At 38.9% G+C, this 27,356-nt stretch overlaps 1 protein-coding gene across 14 annotated transcripts in view; it reads right to left on the bottom strand.

Moving 5' to 3' along the window:
• Positions 1-27,356, bottom strand: part of FAM168A (family with sequence similarity 168 member A) — a 171,498-nt gene that overhangs the window by 58,079 nt on the left and 86,063 nt on the right. For all 14 annotated transcript variants that reach the window (XM_034666378.1, XM_034666368.1, XM_034666379.1 and 11 more), the window contains one exon: positions 1,547-1,634. In XM_034666378.1, the coding sequence (XP_034522269.1) occupies positions 1,547-1,616 (70 nt within the window). In that variant the 5' untranslated portion in view covers positions 1,617-1,634. The remainder of the gene's footprint in view (positions 1-1,546; positions 1,635-27,356) is intronic.

Here is a 27,356-nt window from a genome sequence, read left to right as displayed (position 1 = left end):
GAGATATCACTACACGCTAAAATAAAAAACACAAGAAACAAGTGTTGGTAAGGATGTGGAGAAAAAGGATCCCTTGTGCACTGTTGATGAGAATGTAAATTGGTAAACGTGTGGAAAACAGTATGGAGGATCCTCAAAAAATTAAAAACAAAAATACCATATGACCCAATAATTGCACTACTGTGTATTTACCCAAAGAAAATGAACACACTAATTTGAAAAGATATATGCATCCCTATGTTTGTTGCAGCATTTTTTGCAATAGCCAAATTATAGAAGCAACCCAAACGTCCCCTGACAGATGAATGGATAAAAAAAATGGGTGTGTGTAAATGTGTGCGTGTACAAACAGAATATTACTCATCATAATAAGGAATAAGATCTTATCATTTGTGACAACATGGATGGACCTAGAGAATATTACACTAAGTGAAATAAGTCAGAGAAAGACAAATACTGCATGCTTTCACTTTAATGGAATCTAAAAAAATAAACGAAATGAATAAACAAAAGCAGAAACAGATCTATACATACAGAGAACCAACTGATGGTTGCCAGAGGGGAGTTTGGTGGGGGGATGCAAAACAGGTGAAGAGGAGTGGGAGATACAGGCTTCCAGATACAAAATGAATAAAAGGGATAAAAGGGATGGCATAGGGATAGTCAATGATACTGTAAGAGTGTTGTTTGGTGACATATGGTGGGTACACTTGCGGTGAGCATAGCACAATATACAGACTTGCTGAATCAATATGTTTTACAGCTGAAACTAATATGGCATGTCAACTATACTTCAATTAGAAAAAACCTAGAATAATGAATAAGTGGGAAGGAAGGGAAGGGAAGGGAAGGGAAGGGAAGGGAAGGGAAGGGAAGGAAAGGAAATACTATTGCCCTCATTTGATAATGGGAACACCAAGGCTCTGGAAGGTTAAAAAATTTGCCTAAGGCCAAGTAAGGGAGAGAATGCTTCCTGGAAGAATGCTGTCTGAGCTCAGAGCTGAGTTCTTAAAGAATAAGTTGAAGTTGTGGGGGGGGGGGGAATGGCATTCCAGACAGACAACATACACAAAACCAGAGAAGTAGGAAAAGCTTGGTATGCAGTTCAGGAAATAGATCAGTCTTCAGAATCAGCAGACCTGGATTCAAATATCTATTTTTGTTTTTGTTTCATGGTCTCTCACTATGACTATGGTTTTCTGAACTGTGAAATGGTGATAAGAAGCTGTACCATGCAGAACTGCTTTAAGATTAAAATTCAACATCTGTGAAAGTGTGTATCACAGGGCCAGGCCCATGGTAGGTACTCAATAAATAAATGTTACCTCCCTTCCTTTCCCCTAGCTGACAGTTCAATAATGCTTAGTTATAAGAACTGGACCCCAGACATATCTCTCTTCCATAAGTTGCCAAGTTTTACCAGAGCTTTTGGAGGCTCTGGTAAAGCTTGGCCTTGGTCAAGTACACCAAAAGTCATTCAGCAAGTTATCTGGTAATGTCCTTAACCACCATTTTTCAAAATGAGAACTGTTCTCACATCACTCACCTGTGTAGGCCATGTTCTTAGGGTTGCCGTAAGGAGCCCCAGGCTGCACGGGGCTATACACAGGGTTCATTGTGGAAGACTGAAGATCCTACAGAGAAACAAAGAAAACAACACCGATTACTGATTGCTCATTTTCTCTGACATCAGCTTCCCCTCTGTAATCTTCAATTTATACTCACAGAGAACAACATGGTACAGCAGAAAGAGGACTAAACAAAAAGCCATTTTTGTTTGTAATTGGCCCTATGTTATACACTTTGCTCATTATACAGATGAAGATACTGAGAAGCAGAGAGGTGATACAACTTGGCTAATGTCAACCCAGGCCTTTTGCCTTTCAGTTCAGAACCAGACCCACTATCCCACAGATGACTCTGCCAGTAGTATACTGTGTGACATTGGCCAAGTCACTTCGCCTTACTGGACGCCAATGTCCTGATGTAAAATCAATTAGTTTAGGCTCTCTGAGGTACTTTCTAATTCTAAGGATGCTAGTCCAGGAGCTAGGAAAGGATGCACTTCTACTGCTCACCAGGGGAGCCCAAGAGCCAAACAATGAGCACACACACTGTTAGGAAGAGCAGCAAGTGTCTCACCAATCCTTTGTACCTGCAGAGGACAAGATACCAGTTACCAGCAGATTTGGGAAAAAATAGAAATTTATTGCCACTGATCATTTTAATGCAAACAAACACAGCCAAGATCTCTTCCAAAATTTATTCAACGGGAAGAAATAAACTTGGAAATTTGTGTGCAATAAGTATCACTTGCACAGTGCTCTGTTAATTACCTTAATGAAGTACATTCTCCATTCTGATTAATGGAAAAATCTGTCATTAAACTCTATTAGCCAGCCAATTTGTCCCATCTTGTTTAGAGAACCATCTCTGACATATAGGCCAACATGTTTAAAACACTTTTCTCTACAAATATATTATTTACACTTCATAAAAATCAAACAATTCCCTCCTAACTAGGCTCACATGATAGATGGGCAATTTTTAGGTCATTAACTTCTCTTGTAGCACCTCAGGATAGGAAACAAGTCAAATGTCAAGATAGGCAGTGAACAGCTGGCTTGATGACAATTGCTCTGCAATTAATTAAGTCTCTCCAGGGTTCTGGAAGGAAAGGTGGAGTAAAAATAGGTTCCCAAGGAGAGGAAGGTAGGGCAGTCAAAGAGACAAAAAAGGAAATGCCACTGGTCAATTTCAGAGGCTAGAACTTCCTGAAATGTACCCAATGGGCAGCCCTGGCAAATCACCCCAGGGCAACAGATTAAATTACCACCAGTTGACAAACTGAAACCAGAAAAATTTGAGGATGAAAGTTAACAGGAGATATATATTTCAGCACACCTTAAGGAGAAAATTCCCTTGCAGCCACAGTTATCCAAGAATACAAGTAACACTTTCTCTCTAAATATAAGCACTCTCCTAAAAGGTTACCTGGAGAATTACAAGAGATCTCAGAATGTCAAAAATACATTGCAAACTGTCAGGTGGCATGTACAGGTAAATGATGACGGTGATGATGTGACAACAACAACAACACAGAAGACTACTAGTACACCTGCCCCGCCTTGGATCTCTCTTGTGCCCAGCTACTTCTCTGCTTTTAAATAAGCTGCGGTAAGCAAGACTGCTGAAGTGCTAAGCAGAACAACTGGCCCTATAAACACCTGGTCACTCTCCCACTGAGAAGGTACCTTGCGTCGCTGATTGGGCAAGGTATGAAATTGCTTTTCATAACCAAAGAAATGCATCAGCTTTGGAATTGGTCTTCTGCTGCTCCAAAATGGGGGCCACAGCCTCAAAAGGAGATCGTGCCTAAGCAGCACTCCACAACAGTATCAGTTCCAAACCCAACTAATGACTGACAGAAATGAGATCTGCCAGGGGTTCAAATTTTAGATTAAGAATGTGACAGCCACATCTGGGGGAGCTGCTCACAGGAAGAGAGGGCTCCTGGCTTTCAAGGGAAGGTCAACCTTTTATAAGAGAATCCACACACTTAATAATTTGAAGGACAGGCTAAAAATGAGTAGGAAGATCACAAACTCTATGATCAGGCAGATTAAGGTTCAAATTCTCGAACTGCCACATACCAAATGTGGGACCACAGGCAAGTCCACTGACCTTTCTGAACTTCAGTTTCCTCTAGCCTCAAAATGGAAAGGAATATTACATACTTTGTAGAGTTGTAAGATTTGGTTTTTTCAAAGACAGATTTATTGAAATATAATTTACATATAGTGAAACTTATCCCTTTCAGGTATACAGTTCTATGAGCCATGAAAAATGTACAGTCATATAAGCACTCCCCCACAAGTAAGATATAAAGCATTTTCACCACCCCAAAAAATTATCTCATCTTTGTAGTCAATACTCTCCCAGTGATTCCCAGCCCGTGACAACCACTGATCTGTTTTCTGTTGTTCCATATATACACACACATATCAACTTTCACTTTACAGATGAAAAAAGTGAGGCTGAGAAAAGGCAAATGAACAGTCCAAGGTCACAAAGCAAGTAAAGGCAGGGTCAAGACTAGCACCCCAAATGTATCAAAGACCTAAATGAAAGAGCTGAAAATATAAAACTCATACAGGAAAGAAGAAAATACAGGCATAAACCTTTGTAACCCTGGATTTGGCAATGGTTTCTTAAATATGATACCAATAGCACAAACAACCAAAGGAAAAAAAATAGTCTGAATTCATCAAAACTAAAAACTTTTGTGCTTTAAAGGACACTATTAAGAAAGTGAAAGACAACCCACAGAATGAGAGAAATTTGCAAATCATTAACAGCTGACCCTTGAGCAATGCAGGAGTCAAGGGCACTGAACCCCTCTGCAGTCCAAAATCTGCATATAACTTTTGACTCCCCAAAAATCTAACTACCGGGGGCACCTGGGTGACACAGCGGTTAAGCGTCTGCCTTCGGCTCAGGGCGTGATCCCGGCGTTGTGGGATCGAGCCCCACATCAGGCTCCTCCGCTGTGAGCCTGCTTCTTCCTCTCCCACTCCCCCTGCTTGTGTTCCCTCTCTCTCTGGCTGTCTCTATCTCTGTCANTGACTGGAAGCCCCACCAATAACGTAAACATTCGATTAACACATATTTTATATTATGTATTACATATTGTATTCTTATGACAAAGCAAGCTAGAAAAAGAAAATATTAATAAGGAAGAGAAAATACATTTACAGTACTGTACTGTAAAAAATCCGTACGTAAGTGGACCCACACAGTTCAAACCCGTGTTGTTCAAGGGTCAAAGGTATAGGATAGGGGATTTGTATTTAAAATATATAAAGAACTCTTATCTTAATAATAAAAAGGCCACTGACCCAATTAAAAAATGGGCAAAGGATCTGAACACACATTTCTTCAAAGAAGTTATAGAAATGGCCAATATGCATATGAAAAGATGCAAATCAAAAAACCAAATGAGATACCACTTCACATACACTAAATTGCTATAATCAAAAAGATAACAAATAGTGTTGGCAAGGATGTGGAGAATGAACCCTCATACAATGCTGGTGGGAATGTAAAATGATACAGCCACTTTAGAAAAAAGTCTGACAGTTCCTCAAATAGTTAAACACAGAGTTACGGTATGATCCAACAATTCCACTCCTAGGCATATTCCACAGAGAAATGAAAATGTATGTCCACGTGAATGTTCATAGCAGCATTATTCATAAGTCAAAAGAAGGAAACAAATGTTCAACCGGTGAATGGATAAATGGAATGTGGTATATCCATACAATGAAATTTTTGGCAATAAAAAGAAATGAAGTATTGATATATGATACAACATGAATAAACCTTGAAAACATTATATTAAGTGAAAGAAGTCAGTCACAAAAGGCCACATTTTATGTGAGTCCATTTATATGAAATTTCCAGAACAGGTAAACCTATAGAGACAAAAGGTAGATTAGCAGTTGCCTAGATTAGTTCGTGATGCATGAAACCTAGTAACTTCCAAATCCATATCTTTCTCACAATAATTATTATAACACTCAACCACATATCCATACCCACACACCCCCTACTTCCTGAACATTTCTTCCTCATCACTCCATAAGCAATTCAAACCCACCATACCCAAAAGTAAACTCACCATCTTTCCCCAAGGCCATTCTTCCATCCTGTATTGCCTGTCTCAGAGTTACCGACAATCCATCCACCTAGCACCTAAGAGAAAACCTGGACATCATCCTAAATTCCTCCCACTCTTTCACACCTGATCAATCACCAACTCCCAAAGAACCGTACCTTTCTCATTGCTATTGTCCTTGTTTTAAGTTTTATCATCTCTTGTCTAAACTATTACAACAGTCCCAAGAAGTCTCTTTTTCCAAAATTTAACCCTGTGTACCTCATCCCCGATATTCTTTATTAAAACACAGGTTGGATGGGTTACTCTCTTCAAAGGCTTTGAGAATAAAATCCAAACTCCTTCACATGGTATACAATATTCTCTATGCTCTATCTGGGATGGGGCTCAGGAATCTATGTATTTATGTTCCCAAGGAGATTTTGAAGCCCAAACAATTTGAACACATTGCCTGCGACTGTCTTTCCCAAATGCCATTTGTCCCACATAAGCTTGACAGAGGAACAGCAGTGAACAAGAACAACAAATATTCCTACCTGCATGTGAGTTGCGGGGAGAGACAAAATTTTCTAAAAAGTAAAATATATTCTAGGGGCGCCTGGGTGGCACAGCGGTTAAGCGTCTGCCTTCGGCTCAGGGCGTGATCCCGGTGTTATGGGATCGAGCCCCACATCAGGCTCCTCTGCTATGAGCCTGCTTCTTCCTCTCCCACTCCCCCTGCTTGTGTTCCCTCTCTCGCTGGCTGTCTCTATCTCTGTCAAATCAATCAATCAATCAATCAATCAATCTTTAAAAAAAAAAGTAAAATATATTCTATATCAGATAGTGGTAAATGCAACAGAGAAATCCACTGAGGGTGGTGGACAGGGAGTGCTAAGGGGAGAGCTTTAGTGCAGTTTTTTAAATGGCTAGAGAAAGTGTCATTGAGTGATATCTAAGCAATGAATAAATTGAAGAAGCAAACCACACAACTGACAGGAAACTGTCATTAGAGGAAACAGCAAATAAATGCCCTGAAGTGGAACCATGTTTGAGAAATAGCATGGAGGCCAGTTTAGCCGGAAATCAGTGAAAGAAAAAGAGTAGACAGTGAGACCAGACAGGTAATGAGGGCCTAATCATGCCGAGCTTTGAGGCCAGTATAAGGACTTTGTTTTTTATCTGAAATGAGATAAGAGGCCACTAGAGTATTTTGAGCAAAAAAGGGACATGATTTGACTTCATTTTAAGATTACTTTGACTGTTGAGCTGGGATCAGATGGCAGGAAGGCAAGAGTTTGAGAAGAAGGGAGATAAGTTAGGATGCTATTTGAAATGATCCAGATGAAAGATTATGGTGGCTTCAAATAGGGTGGCAGCAGTGGTGACAGTGGTGGTGGAAAGTAGTCCTATTTTGGATATATTCTGAAGATTAGGCTGGCAAAAATTTCTAATGTATTGTATATGGAGTATGAGAAGAAGGACATTAAGGATGACTCCAAAGCTACTTGAGAAACTGGAATAATAAAAAAACCACTTACTGGGATGAGAACTATGAAAGGAGCATGTTTTGGGGTAAAAAACAGAAATTTGGATTTGGACTTAAATTTGAGATACCTAAGAATTCTGCTTACAACCACTGATACACAATGAGGATTCTGCAGGAGTTAACCATTACTACTATTATAAATAATAGCCCTATTACAAGCAGCTACTATTTATTGAACACCTACCATGTGACAGGTACTGTGCTAGGGACCTACCTTATTAAATCCCTGTAAGTCTTATAAGGGTACAGTGATCTTGCAAACAGGAATTATTTTCAATGTATTTATAGGCAAATAAACTTAAGTCCAGAGAAATAAAGTGAACTACCCAAAGTCTCATTACTAAGAATTGAGAAAAGTTAGCTTCATAGCCAGGTCTGTCTGATTCCAACATCCAAGCTACTTCCACTGTGCTAGTTGAATTTCCCAGTCTCCCAAACCCAGCACTAGATTCTCCTCTGGAATGGCAGACGCTGAACCCTTCCCTTTAACTCAGAGTCCCTTGTGCTGTGCTTGGACCCTGACAGATCCCACCATGGAGGCAGTTCATATCTATCTGCTGGGTCCCTGCTGGGCACACATAGTCAGTTACAAGAGAATAAAAGTACTGTCTGCCTGACTTCTACAATCTCAGCTGCCATATACTACGCATCCAATCTGATTTCACTTCTTAAATAAGGTAAGTGCCCTCTGTGCATATCCTGCCTAGCTAACTCCCTGCTTCCTGGGGCTGAACCACAGCAAGTCTACATTTCTTGTGCCAGTACACACAATTCTGCAATAGCTTCCCATTTTATTCAGAATAAAATCCAAAGTCCTTATAAAAGTCTACAAGGCCTTATATGACCTGACCTCACATGCCCACATTTCTGATTGCAACTCCTACCACCATCCCTTTGCTTTCTCCACTCCAATCACAATGAACATACCATGCATGCTTACATCTCAGGATCTCTGCACTTGCTCTTCTCCACACCCGGAATACCCTTCCCTCAGATATTCAAATGCATACTCCCCCTCACTTCATTCAGGTCTCTGCTCAAATGTCACCTTATGTGAAATGACTTCCTTATTAACTTAACCAACCTATCTAAAATAGTTTCTCCAACTGGTGTTATACCACATCCCCTCATACTACTTTACTTTTCCTACTGACACCTATCACTACGTGATATATTTTCTTGTCTATTTATTTATTATCTCCCCCATTAGAGCAAGGATTCCTTTTGTCTTGAATCCCCAGTACCCAGAATATTACTTCCCACATAATGGACACTAAATACATAGTAGTTGAATGAAGGATAAACCATCCTTCACGCTTCCCAAAAACAACTTCAAAAAAAGCTTCAAAGTGTTTGGCAATTCTTGGCATATTCCAGAGAACTACTTGGCTCCACATCTCTCCAGTATTTATTTCCAATATCCAGAGAGGCCTCCATTGAGAGCTCACTTCTCTAACTGCAGAACCAGAAATGGTGAGCCAGGCAGTGGAACAACATGCAAGAGAGAAAACAGAGGTCCTAAAAACTTTCCTTCTGGTGGAACTAGCTTTCATTCACAAACTGTTCTGCAAGTGGCCGGCTGCTGCCCTCAAAAAACACGTGACCTACTTCTTTCGAACCAAAAGCATAACCTATGAGCATAAAATGACCAGGAAAAAAAAAAAGCCCACATATTCAGGATGAATACTTGGAAGTATTATATGCACAACACATTGCAGTGTTAAGAATTAGTGTTGTAGCTTGCAAACTACTTTAAACTTTTCAAAGAATTTTACCATTTACAAAGTGTTTATACTTCACAAAATTTTTAACCACTATTTCACTTGATCCTTTGAGGTAAGCAATGAAAGGATTATTAATTTCATTTGACAGATAAAGAAATGAAAGCTCAAACATTTAATTCACATTGGATGGATATTGTACAAAAAAGAGAAAGATGGTGTCTGCCCAAAGGAGGTTATGGTCTAGCTGGGGAATTCTTAAAGTTCTGGAATGTTTAAACTGCTTAGCAAACCCTTTCCCCAAAAAGCAACAATAAAACTGGACCAAATGGTGAAAACCAACCAATTCAGGCCTCTGAAAATTAACCAAAGGCATACATCAAATTGAGAAATGTTTATTTAAGAAAAATTACTGAACCGGGGGTCAGTTAGTTAAGCATCTGACTCGTGATCTCAGCTCAGGTCTTGATCTCAGGGTCATGAGTTCAAGCCCCACACGGGGCTCCACACTGGGTGTGGAAAGAAAAGAAAAGAGAAAAAAGAAAAAAGAAAGAAAAGAAAAAGAAAAATTACTGAACCATACTAAGAACAGCGAGAATCTACAGCATTTTAACCTAGGTCTGCCCTTGTCTCCCAACCCCCAGCTCCCTGGGAGTAATTCCATCAGGGCAGGCTGGTCAGGCCAAGAGGACAACTGGTGCCAGAATGGGCTGATTTCATTTGAAGCTGAGCATAGAAAATCAGCTCTGGATATTGCCCAGCATCTCTGTCAAAAACAACAGAGGGACAATCTGGGGAACAATAGTAAACAATCCAGTAAGGCCACCACTGGTAGCTAGACTAAGGTCAGAATACTAGTTAGGGCAGACAACAGAGTAGATAAACAAATTTAAAAGGGAATACTGGGATCCCTGGTGGTAAGACTTCACAATTGCTAAGGAGAAACTGGAGAGGGTCCTAGCTATCTACTGACTCTATGTGAATGTAAGGGGTTGAACACACTGAAAGTAAAGACTGGAGCAGAATTGTAAATTGACCGAACTCTGAATGAATTCTCCAAATGACAAACAGATCCATTAGCAAAGGGTAGAAGATTTCCTGGCCTAGGGTTTAAGCCAATCATTGACCACTAACCTATGATGACCCAAGGGGAAGTTTTAAGAAGCCAGGTTTAAAAATTAAAACAATAATTTTTAAAACATGACCAGAATAAACTACTTTCGTGTTAAATAATTAAATATTCATGGTTTTTTAAAAAAGACATCAGTAGTCACACACTGCAAAAAGACAGACACCATAGAATAGTCTGAATAAACAAAACCACCCAGCAACAATATCCAACCTCCATGGGAGAAGAATCTGAATCAAGAGTTGCCACAATATATTATCTAAAACATGTAGTTTTCAACAAACAAAAAATCATGAATCATGCAAAGACACAGTGAAGAGTGCCCCATTTACCAGGAAATAAAAGACAATTATAAATACTAACTCAAGGGGGCCCAGATATTGGAATCAGCAGAGAAATATTTTGAAACAGGTATTATAAATAATGTTAAAAAGAACCAAAGGAAACCATATTTAAGGAATTAAATGAAAGTATGATGATAATTAAAATAGAGAATATCAATATACAGAAATTATAAAAATAAAAATAACCAAATGCAAATTGTATTCTGAAATGAACATTCAAGAGGGACTCAACAACAAATCTGAACTGGCGGAAGAAAAAAATCATCAAACTCAAAGACAGATCAATATAGATTATGTAATCTGAAAAATGAAAAGAAAATAGAGTGAGTGACCTTTGGGAAACTATCAATCAAACCAACATATAAGTAATGGGAGTTCCAGAAAGAGGAAAGAAAAATATGAGCAGAAAAAATATTTGAAGACATAATGGCCAAAAGCTTCCCAAATTTGATTTTCAAAACAAACAATAAACTACATATCTAAAATAGATGATGAACCCCAAGTTGTATGAACACAAAAAATATCCATACCTGTATACATCATAGTAAAAATTGCAGAAAGCCAAAGAGAAGTTGTTTTTGTTTTAAGAGACACAGCAAGAGAGGGAATACAAGCAGGGGGAGTGGGAAAGGGAGAAGCAGGCTTCCTGCCAGAGCAAGGAGCCTGATGTGGGGCTGGATCCCAGGACCTGAGCCAAAGGCAGATGCTGAACAACTGAGCCACCCAGGCACCCCTAGAAGTTTTTGAAAGTGGCAAGAGAAAACAATTTATCAGATAAAAGGGAACAATAAGATTAACAGCTCACTTCTCATCAGAAATAATGGGAGATAGGAGGCAGAGGAAAGATATATAAAATGTGGTAAAAGAAAAAAAGCAAATATGTTAATCAAGATTCATAACCCCCTTGGAACCACACAAGAGCCTGAACAGCCAAAGCAATCCTGAGAAAGAACAAAGCTGGAGGTATCACAATTCCAGATTTCAAGATATACTACAAAGCTTTAGTAACCAAAACAGTATGGCATTGGCATGAAAAACAGACACACAGATTAATGGAACAGAATAGAGACCGTAGCAATAAACCCACATTTATATGGTCAATTAATCTACGACAAAAGAGGCAAGAAGACACAACGGGAAAAAGACAGTCTTTTCAATAAATGGCGCTGGGAAAACTGGACAGCTACAGGTAAAAGAATGAAACTGAACCACTTTCTTACACCATACACAAAAATAAACTCAAAACGGATTAAAGACCTAAGCATGAGACCTGAAACCATAAAACATCCTAGAAGAGAACAAAGGTAACAATTTCTCTAACATTAGCCATGGCAACATTTTTCTAGATATGTCTCCTAAGGCAAGGGAAACAAAAATACTGGGACTACAACAAAATAAAAAGCTTTTGCACAGTGAAGGAAACCATCAACAAAACAAAATGACAACCTACTGAATGGAAGAAGATAGTTGCAAATGATGTATCTGAAAAGGCACTGATATCCAAAATATATAAATAATTTACATAACTCAACATCAAAACAAAAACCACCCCAAAAAACCACCACCACAACAAAAAAAACCAATCTGATTAAAAAATGGGCAGAGGACCTCAACAGACATTTTTCCAAAAAAGACATACAGATGACCAGCAGACATATAAAAAGATGCTCAATATCACTCATCATCAGGGAAATGCAAATCAAAACCACAATGAGGTATCATCTCATGCCTGTTACAATAGCTAAAATCAAGAAGATAAGAAACAACAAAGTAAGAATGTGGAGGAAAAGGAAGCCCTGTGCACTGATGGTACAGCCACTGTGGAAAACAGTATTAGAGGTTCCTCAAAAACTCAAATTAGAAATGCCATATGATCCAATAATTCTACTACTGGGTATTTACCCAGGAAAAATGAAAACACAAACTCAAAAAGATATATGCACCCCTATGTTTACTGCAGCATTATTTACAATAGCCAAGACATGGAAGCAACCTAAGTGTCCTTCCATAGACAAATGCACAAGGAAAACGTATATGTATGTACGTATGTGTGTATGTATGTATATATACACACACACAAACAATGGAATATAAACAACGGAACATTACATAGCCATAAAAAAGGATGAGATCATGCTATTTCAGACAACATGGATGGACCTGGAGGGTATTATGCTAAGTGAAATAAATCTGAGAAAGGCAAATACCATATTTGCCATATGAATGGAAATTCCATTCATAAATGGAATCCATAAAAAATGAATAAACAAACAAAAAGCAGAATCAGAACTATAAATACAGAGAATTGATTGGTTGCCAGAGGGGAGGGGGTGGGGGTTGGGGCAAAAGGGTGAAGAGCAGAGGGAGATACAAGCCTCCAGTTATGGAATGAGTAAGTCATGGGAATAAAAAGTAAAGCATAAGGAATATAGTCGGTGATATTGTCATAGCAATGTAACCGGACAGATGGTAGCTATACTTGTGAACACAGCATGATGTATAAACTTATCACATCACTAAGCTGTACACTTAAAACGAATGTAACACTGTATGTCAACTTTACTAAAAAAAAAAAAAAAAAGAAAGAAAAAACAAAAAATTTATAACCCCAGCAAAAGTTATCATTCAAAACTGAAGGCAAAAATAAAGACATTCCCATATAAATGACTGAGATAATTCAGTGGCAGTACCCGCCTTTCAAAAAATACTAAGGAAATACTGGGGGGGAGGGGGATACCTAAAGCTACCAGCTGAAAGGAAATGGTACTAGAGAGTAATTCAAATCCATCTGAAGAAATAAAGACCACCAATAAAGGTGATTATGTAGGTGAATACAGAAGTATAAATATTTTTCTCTTTTTCTCTTAATAGATTTAAAAGACAGCTATATAAAACAATAACTCTAAAACCGTATTGGGCATATAATATATAAATATTTAATTTATATAAAAACAGAGCCCAGGGGCGCCTGGATGGCTCAGTTGGTTAAGCGTCCGACTCATGGTTTTGGCTCAGGCCATGATCTCAGGGTTGTGGGATCTAGCCCCATGTCGGGCTCCATGCTCAATACAGAGTCTGCTCAAGATTCCCTCTCCCCCTCTCTCTGCCCTTCCCCCTTCTCTCTCTCTCTCTCTCTCCAAATAAATAAATGAAATTAAAAACAAAAAACAAAAAAAAACAAGAGCCCAAGTGCAGGACAGGGGGAATGGAATTATACTGGAACCAAGTTTCTGTATTTTACTGAAATTAATTTAGTTTGCATCTGAAGTAGACTGCACATAAAGTAGATTATAATGACTACAATCATTTGTAATAAATTAAGATACATATTTAATCCCCAAAACAAAATAACTTCTAAAATTTAATAAAAATTTCAACAATATCAACAATAGAAAGGAACAAATGAATGATGCCTATCACAACATGAATTAGCCTTGAAAATATTATGCCAAGTAAAAGCAGCTAGAGCAAAAGACCACATGCTGTATGATTTTATTTACATGAAATGTTCAAAAAAGGCAAATTTATAGAGGCAGACAGTAGATATTTGGTCACCTGGGACTTGGAGTAGGAATGGGGATTGAGAGCACACAGGAGCAAGAGATCTCTTTGCAGTAATAAAAATGGTCTATGACTGGATTTTGGTGATAGTTGCACAATTCTGTAAATTTACTATAATGCACTGAATTTGTACACCTAATTTAAGGGTGAAATTAATCATATGTAAATTATACCTTAATAAAGATGTTTAAAAATATGAATTAGTGATTCAAGAAATAATTACAGATCTTTTATGAGCTAAAAGTAATTGTCATTTAGTTCAACACCTTCAACTTATACACATGAAAATACCTCTGTGCCAGACTTTGTGCAAAGTAAATGTTACAGATTCAGAGATAACAGGACACAATTTCTACCCCTGTGGTATTTACTCAGAAAGAAAGAGACATGGAAATTTACAATTAACAGCAATATGGTACTGTTATTATACTGAGTGCTGAAAATTTGAACAAGTGACTGAAGGGTGGTAGCCGGGAAGGAACAGCATAACTACCACTAGGTGGCAAAACACTCAGTTAAAGGAGTCTAATTCCCAGCCCATCTTGTAGTTAGGTGTGGCTATGCGATTAGTTCTGCTCAATAAGATATAACTGAAATATTGTGTAGGTCTTCTGTTAAAGGCTACTTAAGGGGAACAGTGATATCCGGCAGAGGTGTCCTGCTTTTTCCCCTTACTCCTTCCTTCTTGCTATCTAGAATTAGGACATGATGATTGGAACTCATCAGCTTTCTTTTCCATTAAGTAACCTTGCGAAAGGAAGTCTCAAATCAAAGACTGTAGAAAGAGCCCAAATCCTTGATGATTTCATGGAAAAACCAGGTCAGGCCTGGACTACCTACCTCTGTACTTCTTTTATATGACAGAATAAAACCCTGTATTTCCAAACCCCTGTTATTTTAGAATGTCGTAGCCAAACCTAATCCTATTTAATTGGAGGAGAAATACTGAAGATTTCAAAAGAATGTGTCATTTGATCTGTTTTGAAGGATGACGGGAAGTCTACAGAAGGAGAAGCGGAAGGAAAGGGCATTCATAAGATTTATGCCATGAGAGAGCAAGGCACAGAGAATATCGAGCAGTTCTGAAAGGTTGGAGCACAGAATCTGAGGGAAAACATGGCAGGGATTTTATCATTCTGGACCCATTTCTCAATTGTGTCTACACAGTTCTTATGAAGAATCTCAGAAAGCCAGGTTAGGCATGGCTACAGGCCATTTTATGATCCCAGAGCTCTCTGAACTTCTGTTATAAATACTCATTGCAGCTGTAATTTGCTTGCCCAATTCTTTTCTTCCTGCTACATTTGAAGCACATGAGGTCAAGGGACCATATCTGTTTTATTCACTACTAAATTTCTAGAAAAGGGCCTGGTATAAAGCAGAGTGTTCACTAAATATCTGTTGACTAGTCAAGATGAATGAATTAATGGGTAAATAAAAAGAAACCTTTTATTGGAATCCAACAGCTTAATATCACATTAACTTCTTACCAAACAAATTTAAGAAAATTCAGTTTTAGTGGGTTTTTTCTTAATTCTCCCACTATGCTGATACAAAAGGAAGGCCAGTTTTTATAGTAGCTGTCTACTTCTTTACACTGTCTGCCAAATGTAATCAAACTGCACATCAGATTTCCACATTTTACAGTTCTGTATATATCATTTCATCTCAGAAAATGTTTCAATTTAAAAGGTGAAATGGAGGAGAACTCTGATTTCTAGGATCTGCCAAGAGGATCTCAATATCAAAAACGTTTCCACAGTTAACAGAAAGATCTTTTCATGCAAAACCTCAATAGCCACCTCTTGTGCCTGCCTGTAAATGATATGCTCATCTGCAAAATGTCACATTCTAACCACCAGAGCATTCAGCCCATTGAAACAGCTTTAAGAAAATGGCTTTTCTGCTAATCAAAAACACAACAAAATTGTCTCTCAAGTCAAATGCTTACGAATAATACAAAATTTCGTCTCAAGGGTTTTCTTCCTCCTTTTTTTAAGGGCAAACAAATTTCAGAGGGAATCTCCCTTAATATAGAATCCAATTATTCATTAAACCTCACAAGTACTTGGGACTTACCTTGTGTCATTCTCTGCTCTTAAAAGAGCTGTTCTTAGTGGGGAAACAGTTGTATATAAGAATTACTACAATAAAAGTGCTATATTAAAACAAAGCATTTAAAACAGAGCAAGGATGTCATTTTACTTGGCAGAAGGATTAAGAAACGCTTTCATGGGGGCGCCTGGGTGGCACAGCGGTTAAAGCCTTTCATAGTGTAGAAGTTTTATAGCTTAAAAGGATGGTACAAGAGTTAACAATTACCATTTTGCAGATAAACAGAATCAGAGAAGTTAAATAATTTGTTCAAGATCCCATAGATAGCCAGTGGAAAGCCAGTGACTAAAATCTGGGTCCTTAGATCCCAAGTCAAGTCCTTTCTATGACATCATGCTATTTCACAATCTAGATGTGATACCTAAAAATGGCTGTAATTTCAAAACAGCTTTTTCCTGCCTTCACACTTTATAATCCAGCCGATTTTATCTTCTTTGAGTTCCCCTGAACATGCCATACTCTCTTGCCTCTTTCCACATTCTGTTCTCTATGCTTGAAATGCCACCCTTCTCCATCATTCAGGGGTTCTCCCTAATCTACCCTATCTCTTAATCTGGATCATTTCCACTTTTCTTTTCAGGGCTCTATTAGATGCTACCTTCACTGGGAAGCTTCGGTAGTATTTATCACACTCTAACATAATTACATCACACTCCCAACTCCTGCCAAGCCGGTGAAAGCAGAGATTTGTCTTGTCAGAGTTTCATTCCTACTACCTAGCACAAAGTCAGGCACACAGTATGTGCTTGGAAACTATTTGCTGAACAAATTGACTACATATCACAGTTTCACAACCACATAATACAATGACCTTAAATTACCACACACCTCTGAAGCAAACTTTTAATTTCCTGGAAATGGATTGCTACATGCAGACTTGCTATATAATATAACATCCCCAGCATCAGGCATTTCCAGAGAGGCTATAAATCAGCATCCTCAGAGCCACTCTTTAATGGTTACTTAAAAGACACCGGATTTGCAATGCAAGTGTGTGTGTGTGTGTGTGTGTGTATGCACCAGATTTTATCTTCTTAGAAGGGACATGTAACACAGTATGAAAGTACCAGTGCTACTTTTCAAAAGCACAACTGCCATATTACCTATCACATCCAGCTGCAGAGAGCTGGTTGGAAGAGGTCTACAGTCATGGCATCTAACACCTTTATTTACTTTTTTATAGAAGAAAAAAACTGAGGCACAGAGAAGGGAAGGGACTACCTAGAAATACATGGTGAGCCAGGGTCATGGACTGGGTCCTTAACAAAACCCAGGTCTCTAACTTTAGACTGGAGGCTTTCTACTATCTCTCTTCAATATCATTCTCTGGATGGACAGATGAACAGACAATTAAATGGGAAGACAAACGAGTTAGCTGTATGAAAACGGAATCCCATTAAGGCTCCTCCTGACCTTTGCTGGTCATAAGTCTTAGGTAGCGTTTTAGATTGATCTGTCATGAGACACAGGATACTAAGAAAATATAAAGAAATAAAGGTATTCATTGAAGAACCTATTCAAAGTGCTCTGTCAGAATATGTTAGCTCTCTGAAACAAACCCATGAAGCCCATTAGATCAGCAATTCTTAACAGCAAGTGTATAGCACATACAGTCATCATCTTTCCTAGGGAAGCAAGATGTGCATAGTGCTACCCGGAATCTTCATTTAATGGTTAAGAACATAGATTTTTAAGTCACAGCACCTGTAGCCTTGGATAGCAAACTTAATTTCAGTTTCCTCTTGTGTAGAGTGGAAATACTAGTGTTAATTACACCCTAGGATTGTTGGGAGGACAAAATGAGACAATACATGTTTTGCCAGAGTACATGCAAACACTCAACAAATGGTGACTTTATCATTACTGCATCTAGGGAAACATCCTCATCACAGGCAGTTTTCAACAGCTTGGACCCACAATGTCTACAGGGACATTTGGGCTTTGGACTTCGGACTGCTCTCTTCCTGGGTCTAAGGTTTTAAAAGGGTAATCAGAGAGCCTCAAAAGACTACGAGGAGTCTATCTGCTACAGGAAGGCAACTATATCCTCATCTATAACATGGAAATACTACCATTTAATCTAAAGAACTGCTGTGAAGATGAACAGGGAGCCACAAAAGATTAAAGTAACAAAATGATATATCCTATTTGTGTTTTAGAATGATATTTCATGAGAAGATGGACGATGAACTGGCAGAAAATAAACAAGGTTTCCACTAGAAAGGAAGAACAGAAATACAAAAGAAAGAAAGAACACAGAAATTATTTTGAGTCATAACTGATAGGATTTAGAAACTTTTTGTATGCAGAGCTCGATGAGGGGAAAGTGAGGGGTTTCTAGGTACTCACTGAAAGATGGCACTCATTTTTTAAGATTTTATTTGTGAGAGAGCATGAGCGGGAGAAGCAAACTTCCTACTGAGCAGAAAGCCTGACACAGGGCTCAATCCCAGGACCCTGGGATCATGACCTGAGTGGAGGGGCAGACCCTTAACCGACCAAGCCACCCAGGCACACCTAGATTGCCTTCATTTTTGACCAAGCAGAGGCAAAAATGCCCAATGAACAACTGGGAATCAATATGATCTGAGATGATGACTGCTGTGAACTAACTACCCACTAACCATTAGTTCATTTGCTTAGAGGTCAGCAGTAGTCCAACAAGGGTATAAAGGCAGTAATGAATGTAGGAACATGGAGGAAGAATGACAGGACAGCAGAATATGCTATCAGATATAACTCAGAGTCAAGTAGGGCTCCTAGAAAGCATGTCTTTAGAACATTCTCAGTCGCTACAGGAGCAAGCCTGCTTGGCTCCCAATATGCTTGCTTGCTTTCTTCCTTCAGTCAACAAATCTCCAATGGGTATTTATGTTCTACCAGGCCCAGTACCAACATTATCATGGTACATGCCCTGAAGGACCTTGGAGCTAGCAGAAGGAGAAGGGAAACATAAAGAGTCAGATAAGGACACCCACATGCTTTGGTATAGACAAGCACAGGGATCTAAAGAACCTAACACCATGTACCCCTTCTTCAGGATGTCTTCCCTAAATATTATTATTAGCTAAAATTTATGGAATGCTTCCTATGAGTCAGGCATTTTTCCTAGAGCTTTACATATGTCAACTCTTTTAATTTTCACAACAACCCTGTGAAGTACGTACTATTATTTCCTTTTTACCAGTGGGGAAACTAAACAGCTTGGCCTATGAGGAACTCTCTCCTCTGAGCTCCCACAGTCCTCATAAAGCATTTTATATCCTCATATAGTACTTTGTAACATCAGCTTTTTAAAAATACTCCTTGAAGATAAAACCATAATTTATTCATGTCTTTATTTCCCAAAGAGCCCAGTACAGGAGCAAGTATACACTACAGGTATTCATTATTTGCTGAACATCAGAATGACTATCCATTGTCCAAGTTTTACATCAGATCCTTAAAAAAGCAATCATTTCTTATTCATTCAGCAAGTCCATAGTAAGTATTCAGTCGGAGCCAATTACTGGTGCCAGGTATAAGCTAAACAGAAATAAACCAGACACAGAGCCTACCATCAAGTTTATTTGATGGCAACCACTAAAGTTTATTGTTTAAGATGAGCTCTATTTTCTTTAGAGATTAGAGTCAGAGACACCTGTGTGTCTTCTGAGAATAAACTGTCAGTTGAAAGAATAAATGAATAAATGACAGACACTCTGAACCTCGAACCAGACCTTGCTCTGGCCACCAGGAAGCTCAGAGTTGAATTTGCTACTGAATCTTAGCAAAAAGTAGGAATTTCTCATACTAAATTTACCTTGGCTTCATTTATTCTGCTTTTCTTATTTTCCCCTTCATTGTGAATCTCTTTATTTACTTTAGATCCTATTATATTACACATACTTGAAAAACTAATTCCCTTTAGGGGGAAGAAAAAGAAAGAAAGATGGGCATACAGAATTTAGTCAGTCAGACTGCAGATGGTGTGATCAGTCTCTTTACTTTGTCCAGACGCTCTGCTGAAGATCTGGATACAAACCAGGCAGAATGTGCAAGTTAGGAATGTAGATCTCAACTGTTCTGCCTCTGAGCTCTAATAAAGGGATGGGGTCTCTGCTGAGGGAACTATATTGCTTCAGAGAAAGCTTCCCACTTTTAAGTTTTAAACCCCCTCATTTTTGGTTAGGGAGGCTCTGGAACTAGACCACGTTGAACTAGGCACTGACCTCTGCCTCTGACCTACCAGTAGCAAGTCTCCAAGAATCTGTTTCCTTATCTATTCCTGTCTACCTACTTCTCAAGGCTGTTCTGAATCAGATATGAAAACATTTACTTAACTATAGAATAGTACACAAACATAAGGTATTGGGGAAAAGGGGGTTCGTTATTTGTAATTCAATGTGAGAGAATGGCCAACTAGTTTTGGCAAGCAGTCTTGTAGGCACTGGACACTGAAAACACTGGAGCTTTTTTTGTTTGTGGTGGTAAATATATATCATAAAATTTACCATTTTAAGCGTACAGTTCTGAGGCATAAAGTACATTCACATTGTTGTGCAACTATTACCACATCCATCTTCAGAACTTTTTCATCTTCCTCAACTGAAACTCTACACCTATTAAAGACTAACTCCCCATTTTCTCCTCCCTGCAGCAACTACCATTCTACCTTCTGTCTCTATGGATTTAACTATTCAGGGAACCTCATATAAGAGGAATCATATAGGTCCCTTATGACTGGCTTATTTCACTTAGCATAACGTCGTCAAGGTTTATCTATGTTATAGCATGAAAACATTGGTTTTTAAAACATTCCAGACTTTCTATTTTAGATAAAGATGATCACAAACTATAAGTCTAACCACCACTTATTAGCTTTTCAAGACAAAATCAAAAGCTGACTGCAGGATTTTTTCTTCCCTCAAGTGCCACTGGGATTTCCAAATTGATTTGTAATCTGGAACAACTATTTCTGAATAGATCCTTCAGATGAAGCAATCTGCTTCCCTGAAAATAAATTCCAGCATGTCCATTAGGAAGCAAAATGACTCTTAGTAAAAAAGACAAAGTGTCATCAATGTTTGAATAAAGAAATTAATGCTTTGAACAAGATACTGATCTGCTTTGGTATTGCCAAACATATTTTCTTGTGGGAGAATAAGTGTGCATCTGTCTGGTTTTTATAATACATCTATAAATGTTTCTTATTCCAAATTAGTATGTTTTTAATATTTGCAAATAAATTTATTTTAGCCACATGGATTTTTTTTTTTTTTACCCAGCAAATCATATCTTATTCCAAATATCACTGGAAGAGCAATGTGAATAATCTTAACTACAAACAATTAGAAAAGACCACCTTCTTCTCAGTTGGGAAAGTCATTAGTTGCTGCACCCACCCTCACCACCAGGACCCAGACTTCATTTCTGTGAGGCGCTGTACATTGTATTTTCTGACCCTCATGTTTCTCCCCTCTTCACCTCCTGACTTTTTCCACTGTACCCTTTGGATCTCAAGGTTAGCAAATCTCTGTATCTTCAATCTCTTCTGTGAATATACCCCTTGCCTTCTTGCTCTAAGTGAAATCTGGCAGTCCCTGATAATGTATCCTCTGCAGCTCTAGCAAACGGGGCTGTTTTGTCTCTCCCTCCCCATCTACCATTGGGGCTTGAATTTGTAGCCCATTATTTCCACTTATGCCTTAAAGACTGTGGTTACTACCAAACTGTTATTCTCTCTAATACCATTCTTGCCATAAGTCTTGGTAATTTCAATAACTATATAAATAATGGTTACAACATATTGCCCTCCCTGTTACTTAACCTCCTCTTCTCTGTTATCTTGAATTCCCCCCTACCTCAGCCTCTCATTCCCATGGTTATACTCTTGACCTTGTCATTACCAACAACTGTCAATCTTCTATGATCTTAATTCCAAATATCTCATTCTCCAATCACTATCTCTTATCTTTCCAGTTCACTCACTATAGTTACTCCAACTCTAACAATCCTTCAGCCTATCAGCACATTTAATCTACTGATCCTACCTGCATTTAATTTCCGTCACCTTCCTCACATCCTCACTTCCCTCCTAATCCTGGCTATTGTAAATTCCTTGATTAATTTTTATAATCACTCCATTGGCCCTCTATCACTTGTATTAACACTAATTTGATTAAACCACAGCCCTGGTTAAATGCAATTCACCATCTACTTTCTGCCTACATTGGCACAGGTCTTGGGAGGAAGAAAACATACACAATTCTGTTCACTGAAGTTCAACTTTAAACTTATGATCATTATTTTCGTCCAGGCTCAAAACGCAATATGACAATCGTTCTGTATTTGCCAAGACTATTTATTTTCCTACACTATTTCCTGCTTTCTCTGCTCCTAACCTCACAAGTTATTTTGTTATCTAGTGATTTTGTTTACTTGTCTAAATAAAATCAATCACCCAAAAGAGAACTTACACAAGCTCCCACATTTACCTACTAAACTGCATCTGTGCACATACACTCTTCTCCCCTACTACCATGGGTATCAGTCCCTCTCCAACCCTCCACAGATACATCAAGATTCTACCCCTCACCAAACAAATGACATTACTCTGGTTCTTTCCCTCCTCTTTCTCCCACATTATCAGGTTTTTCCCTTTCTTCAGGATTATTCCTATTAGCATCTGTTCCTTTTGTTTTGTCTAAAAAAATAAATTTAAAAAAATAGCAAATAACCCTTTCTTTATTCCATCAAACACACCAGCTACCAATCCATTTCTCTTCTTCCCTTCACAACGAAGCTAGAAAGAGCTATTTGTATTTGCTTTCTCTCATCTTTCCTCTCATTCTTTTGAACCCATGCCAATCAGATTTTCATCCCCACCATAACACCACAACTGCTGTTCTTATCAAAGTCACCAATGACCTCCACCACTTTCTTGATATGTTAGCAGAATGTGACCCAGTTGATCACTTTCTCCCCTCTTTTAAACACTTTCTTCACTTGGCTTCCAGACACTATACTCACTGAGTTTTGGTAGAGTTTTGTTTTGTTTATTCCCCATTATTTTGGAAGCTTATTTTCAGTATCTAAACTTTGCGGTGACCTAGGCTCAAGTCTTGGGCCTCTTCTCTTTTGCATCTCCATGCATTCCCAAGGTCACTTCATCTAATCTCGTGAATGCAAATACCATCTATATTTTTATATTCACTCACCCTGTCCCCTGAAATTTGTTTCTCCTGAAGTCTTTTCCCAGTTCAGTTAATGGCAACTCCATCCTTTCTTTTTTTTTTTTTTTTTAAGATTTTTATTTATGTATTTGACAGAGAGAGAGAGAGAGAGACACACCCGCCAGAGAGGGAACAGGCAGGGGGAGTGGAAGAGGAAGAAGCAGGCTCCCAGCGGAGGAGCCCGACGTGGGGCTCGATCCCAGGACTCTGGGATCACACCCTGAGCCCAAGGCAGATGCTTAATGACTGAGCCACCCAGGCGCCCCCAACTCCATCCTTTCAACTGTAAAGGTCAAAATTTTGGAGTCACTCTTCACTTCTCCTTTTCTTATACCTCACAACTAGTCCAACAGCAAATCTTTTTCAGTTCTACCTAAAAATCAATTCTCACTACTCTCACTTCCACCAACTTAATTTCTTTTTAAGATTTTTATTTATTTATTTATTTGACAGAGAGAGAGAGAGAGAGGGAGAGAGAGACAGTGCAAGCACAAGCAGGGGGAATGGCAGGCAGGTCTACCGTCTTAATTTAAGCCACCAACGTTTCTCACCAGGATTGATGTAACTGCCTCCTAATTGGTCTCCCTGCTTTGGGGTCTATCCCTTCTTCCATCTATTCTCAACACAGTAGTCAGAATAAGTCTATGAAAAAAAATTATATCAGGTAACTCTTCCCATCAATGACTTTCCATCTTACTCCAGGGAAAAGCTAATCTTTCCTAGGATCTAGAAGACCCAACCAGATTTGTTCCCATCACAACCTTCTGACCTCTTCTATTACTCTCCGCTTTGATCTCTTCAGGTCAGCCACCCTGGTCTCCTACTAGTTCTTGAAATATACCAGGTCTGGCTTCAGAGCCTTGGCAGCTCTGTTCCCTCTCCCTAGAATGCTCTTACTCCAACTCATTCTCTCATCGTCTTCAGGTCTTAATCAAAAGTCACGTTCTCAAGTGAGGCCTTCCTTGGCTCCTTATTTAAAAGTTCAAACCTGGGAGCACCTTGGTGGCTCAGTCGGTTGGGCATCTGCCTTCAGCTTGGGTCATTATCCTGGGGTCCTGACATCGAGCCCCATGGTGGGCTCCCTGCTCAGCAGGGAGTCTGCTTCTCCCTCTCCCTCTGCACCTCTCTCCCTAATTGTGTCCTCTCTCTCTCTCTCAAATAAATAAAAAATCTTGAAAGGGAGGAAGGAAGGAAGAAAGGAAGAAAGAAAGAAAGGTTCAAAACTTCACCCCCAACACTATAGTTTTCCCTTCTTCACTTTATTTTTCCTCCTTCCCACTTGTCTACCACACTTAATATTTTAATTTTTATCTTGTTCATTATTTGTCTTCCCCCCAAAAATACAAGCTCCCTGATGGTAAATGTTTGCATCTGTTTTGTTTGCTGTTGTACCCCTAATGCCTAGAATAGTGCCCAGAACATGGCAGTTAATCTGAGAGATTCCCCTTGTCCTGTGACTCAGATGACACACAGGTTAGGGATAACGAAAACGTCCATTAGTCATTGCCTACTGTGTGTCATATGCTAATTCCAGTTGACCCGACTGATGTTATTACATTTACTCCTTGGAACAATCCTGAGCTTTCAGGATTGATAAAGAAAACACACACACACACACAAGCAGACCTCCCCAAAAAAGAAAGGAGATATGATCAGACATTATTTATGGTAATACCGTTCTAGTGGGAAGCAGCCCTATGAATGGTCATCCATGGTGGAAGTCTTCATGTTTATATAGCACTTATAATCAAGGGATGCTCTTAAATGCCTTCTGTTTCACACTCTTACATGACACAATTCTTCCCACTAAATTAAGAGTTCCTGGGAAACTGCCCTTCCACTTCTGCAACCTCAGAATCCAGCTAGCACTGAGTAGACTCCCATAAATGTTTATCAAACTGAACTGAATAATTACATGAGGCATATATTCTGTTTTTTTTTTAACAAAACTAATCTTTTAGCAACACTATGTAACATGCTCAAGGATACATACCCTTCCAGTGATAGAACAGAGATGTGAACTCAAGTTCCCTATTCTTTCTCCTGTGCGACAGTGTTGTTACATAAAAATAATAACTGACTGAACACTACTCTCTCTCCAATTTCATATCATATGTGGGATGCAGATCCTTTACCCCAGCTGTACTCTGAGAAAAGACAACATAGATGGATCTTCAGAAGGCAAGCCAAGTTCCCAAACTGAGCCCCATTATCTGGCAAATTCCACATTCAAGCATTTTGCCCAATTCTTTTCACCTCCCCACTCCCTTTGTTCACTTCTTTTTATTCCTTTGTGTTCATACCTGCCTGCCAAATTAGCATGTAATGTTCTTGGAGGGCAAAGGCCATATCTTAGTCTTTCTATTCCCCTAACACAGGACTTAGCACACAAGAAGTACTTTGTTAGGGGCGCCTGGGTGGCACAGCGGTTGGGCATCTGCCTTCGGCTCAGGGCGTGATCCTGGCATTATGGGATCGAGCCCCACATCAGGCTCCTCTGCTATGAGCCTGCTTCTTCCTCTCCCACTCCCCCTGCTTGTGTTCCCTCTCTCGCTGGCTGTCTCTACCTTTGTCGAATAAATAAATAAAATCTTTTAAAAAAAAAGATATATTAAAAAAAAAAGAAGTACTTTGTGAATTTTTATTAAATTAAAAATGCCAAAAGCCAAAAAAAAATTTAAAAGATCAATTTTTTACTTTCCAAGGCATTTCTGCAGTCATCTAACAACTCAGTGGGGTATCAGACTGGGATTAGCCTCTACTTACAAACTTACCTAGAGTTTATCCTGATTCCTCACACTAGAAACCCAGTGTTCTTTCGTTCATATCATAATGTTCACTATTCCTCTTAGAGCCAAGAAGGTTGAAGCAAGAAAGAAGGATCAGATTGACAAAAAAAAAAACAAAAAACCAAAAAACCAAAAACAAAAAACAAACCTGTTACATGTTTAAATTTATCACTTAGTAACATAAACAGCACATCTGGAATAACTAAGCAAGTATGACATCATATCAGAGCAAGAGACTGGGTTTAACATAAGCCCACATCTAAATGACTCTCTACTCTGGGTTGTTATGTAAATCTTTTGGAAGAGGTATAGATGACAAAAGAATAAGATCTACTGTTTGTCCTTATGGAGCTCACTGTGTAGTAGCAAAAATGAGACCCAAACACACAAAGCTTAAAATCCTGATGGCAGACAAAATGAGAGAAGCCACCCAAACTCTTAGTTCCAAATTTTTATAAAAGAAAGACTAAAGGAATTTTACATGTCACCTATACACCTATACAACTATGCAAGAGTTTGGACAAGGGAGGACAGGATTTCTATGACTGTGTGTTTTAGCTTGTTGTTTTTTTGTTTTGTTTTTTTAAAGAGTAATGTGATTTACCATGAAAACTGTGGCAACTTTTAAGAAGGGAATGGGCCTGGGGACTCATGGGGATGGAGAAAAGAACAACAGAAGTGAAGACAGGACCAAAGGCTTAAACACTCTCTCCTACTTGAACCTTCATAGATCCTTCTAATCACTGTGTTCTCTTCAAACATACCTGGTGATACAGGCCCATTCTAGACCTGCTTCAAGTTAGACCTGGTTGTTCACGAGTTTCCCTCCTGGGCTCTGAGCTTTGTGAAAGCAGAGGCTATCTTGTTAACCTACGGAGTTCCCCAATGACTAATACAGGGCCAAGCATACCAGTAGTATACAGTTACATTAACAGAAAAGGACCAAAGAGTGTAGGAGCTTGGTAGGACCTCAAAGATCATTTAATTCAAGCCCTTCATCTTGCAACAGAGAAAACAGAGACCAAATGACTTCCTCAAAGTTACACAGCAAGTCAGTAACAGGTCCAGGACTGGACCTCAGGCTTCTAGACTCCCCAAACCAGAAGAATGGCAATTAGAGCTGTTTTTCTACCTGACACACAAGAGATCTCCTCTGCTTACTGTTTAGTTCAAAGACTACTAGGCCTTGCAATGGGAGGTCTGAGACTGAATCTGGAACTGCTGCATTCCAAATAGTTGAGACTCTGAGTATCAGGCCAAGTACTTTGTCTCAGGACA

The sequence above is a fragment of the Ailuropoda melanoleuca genome, chromosome 8, assembly GCF_002007445.2.
Source record: "Ailuropoda melanoleuca isolate Jingjing chromosome 8, ASM200744v2, whole genome shotgun sequence".
NCBI classification, from domain to species: domain Eukaryota; kingdom Metazoa; phylum Chordata; class Mammalia; order Carnivora; family Ursidae; genus Ailuropoda; species Ailuropoda melanoleuca.
The sequence above is the reverse complement of the archived record's forward strand: the minus strand, read 5'-3'. Positions and strand labels throughout refer to the sequence as shown.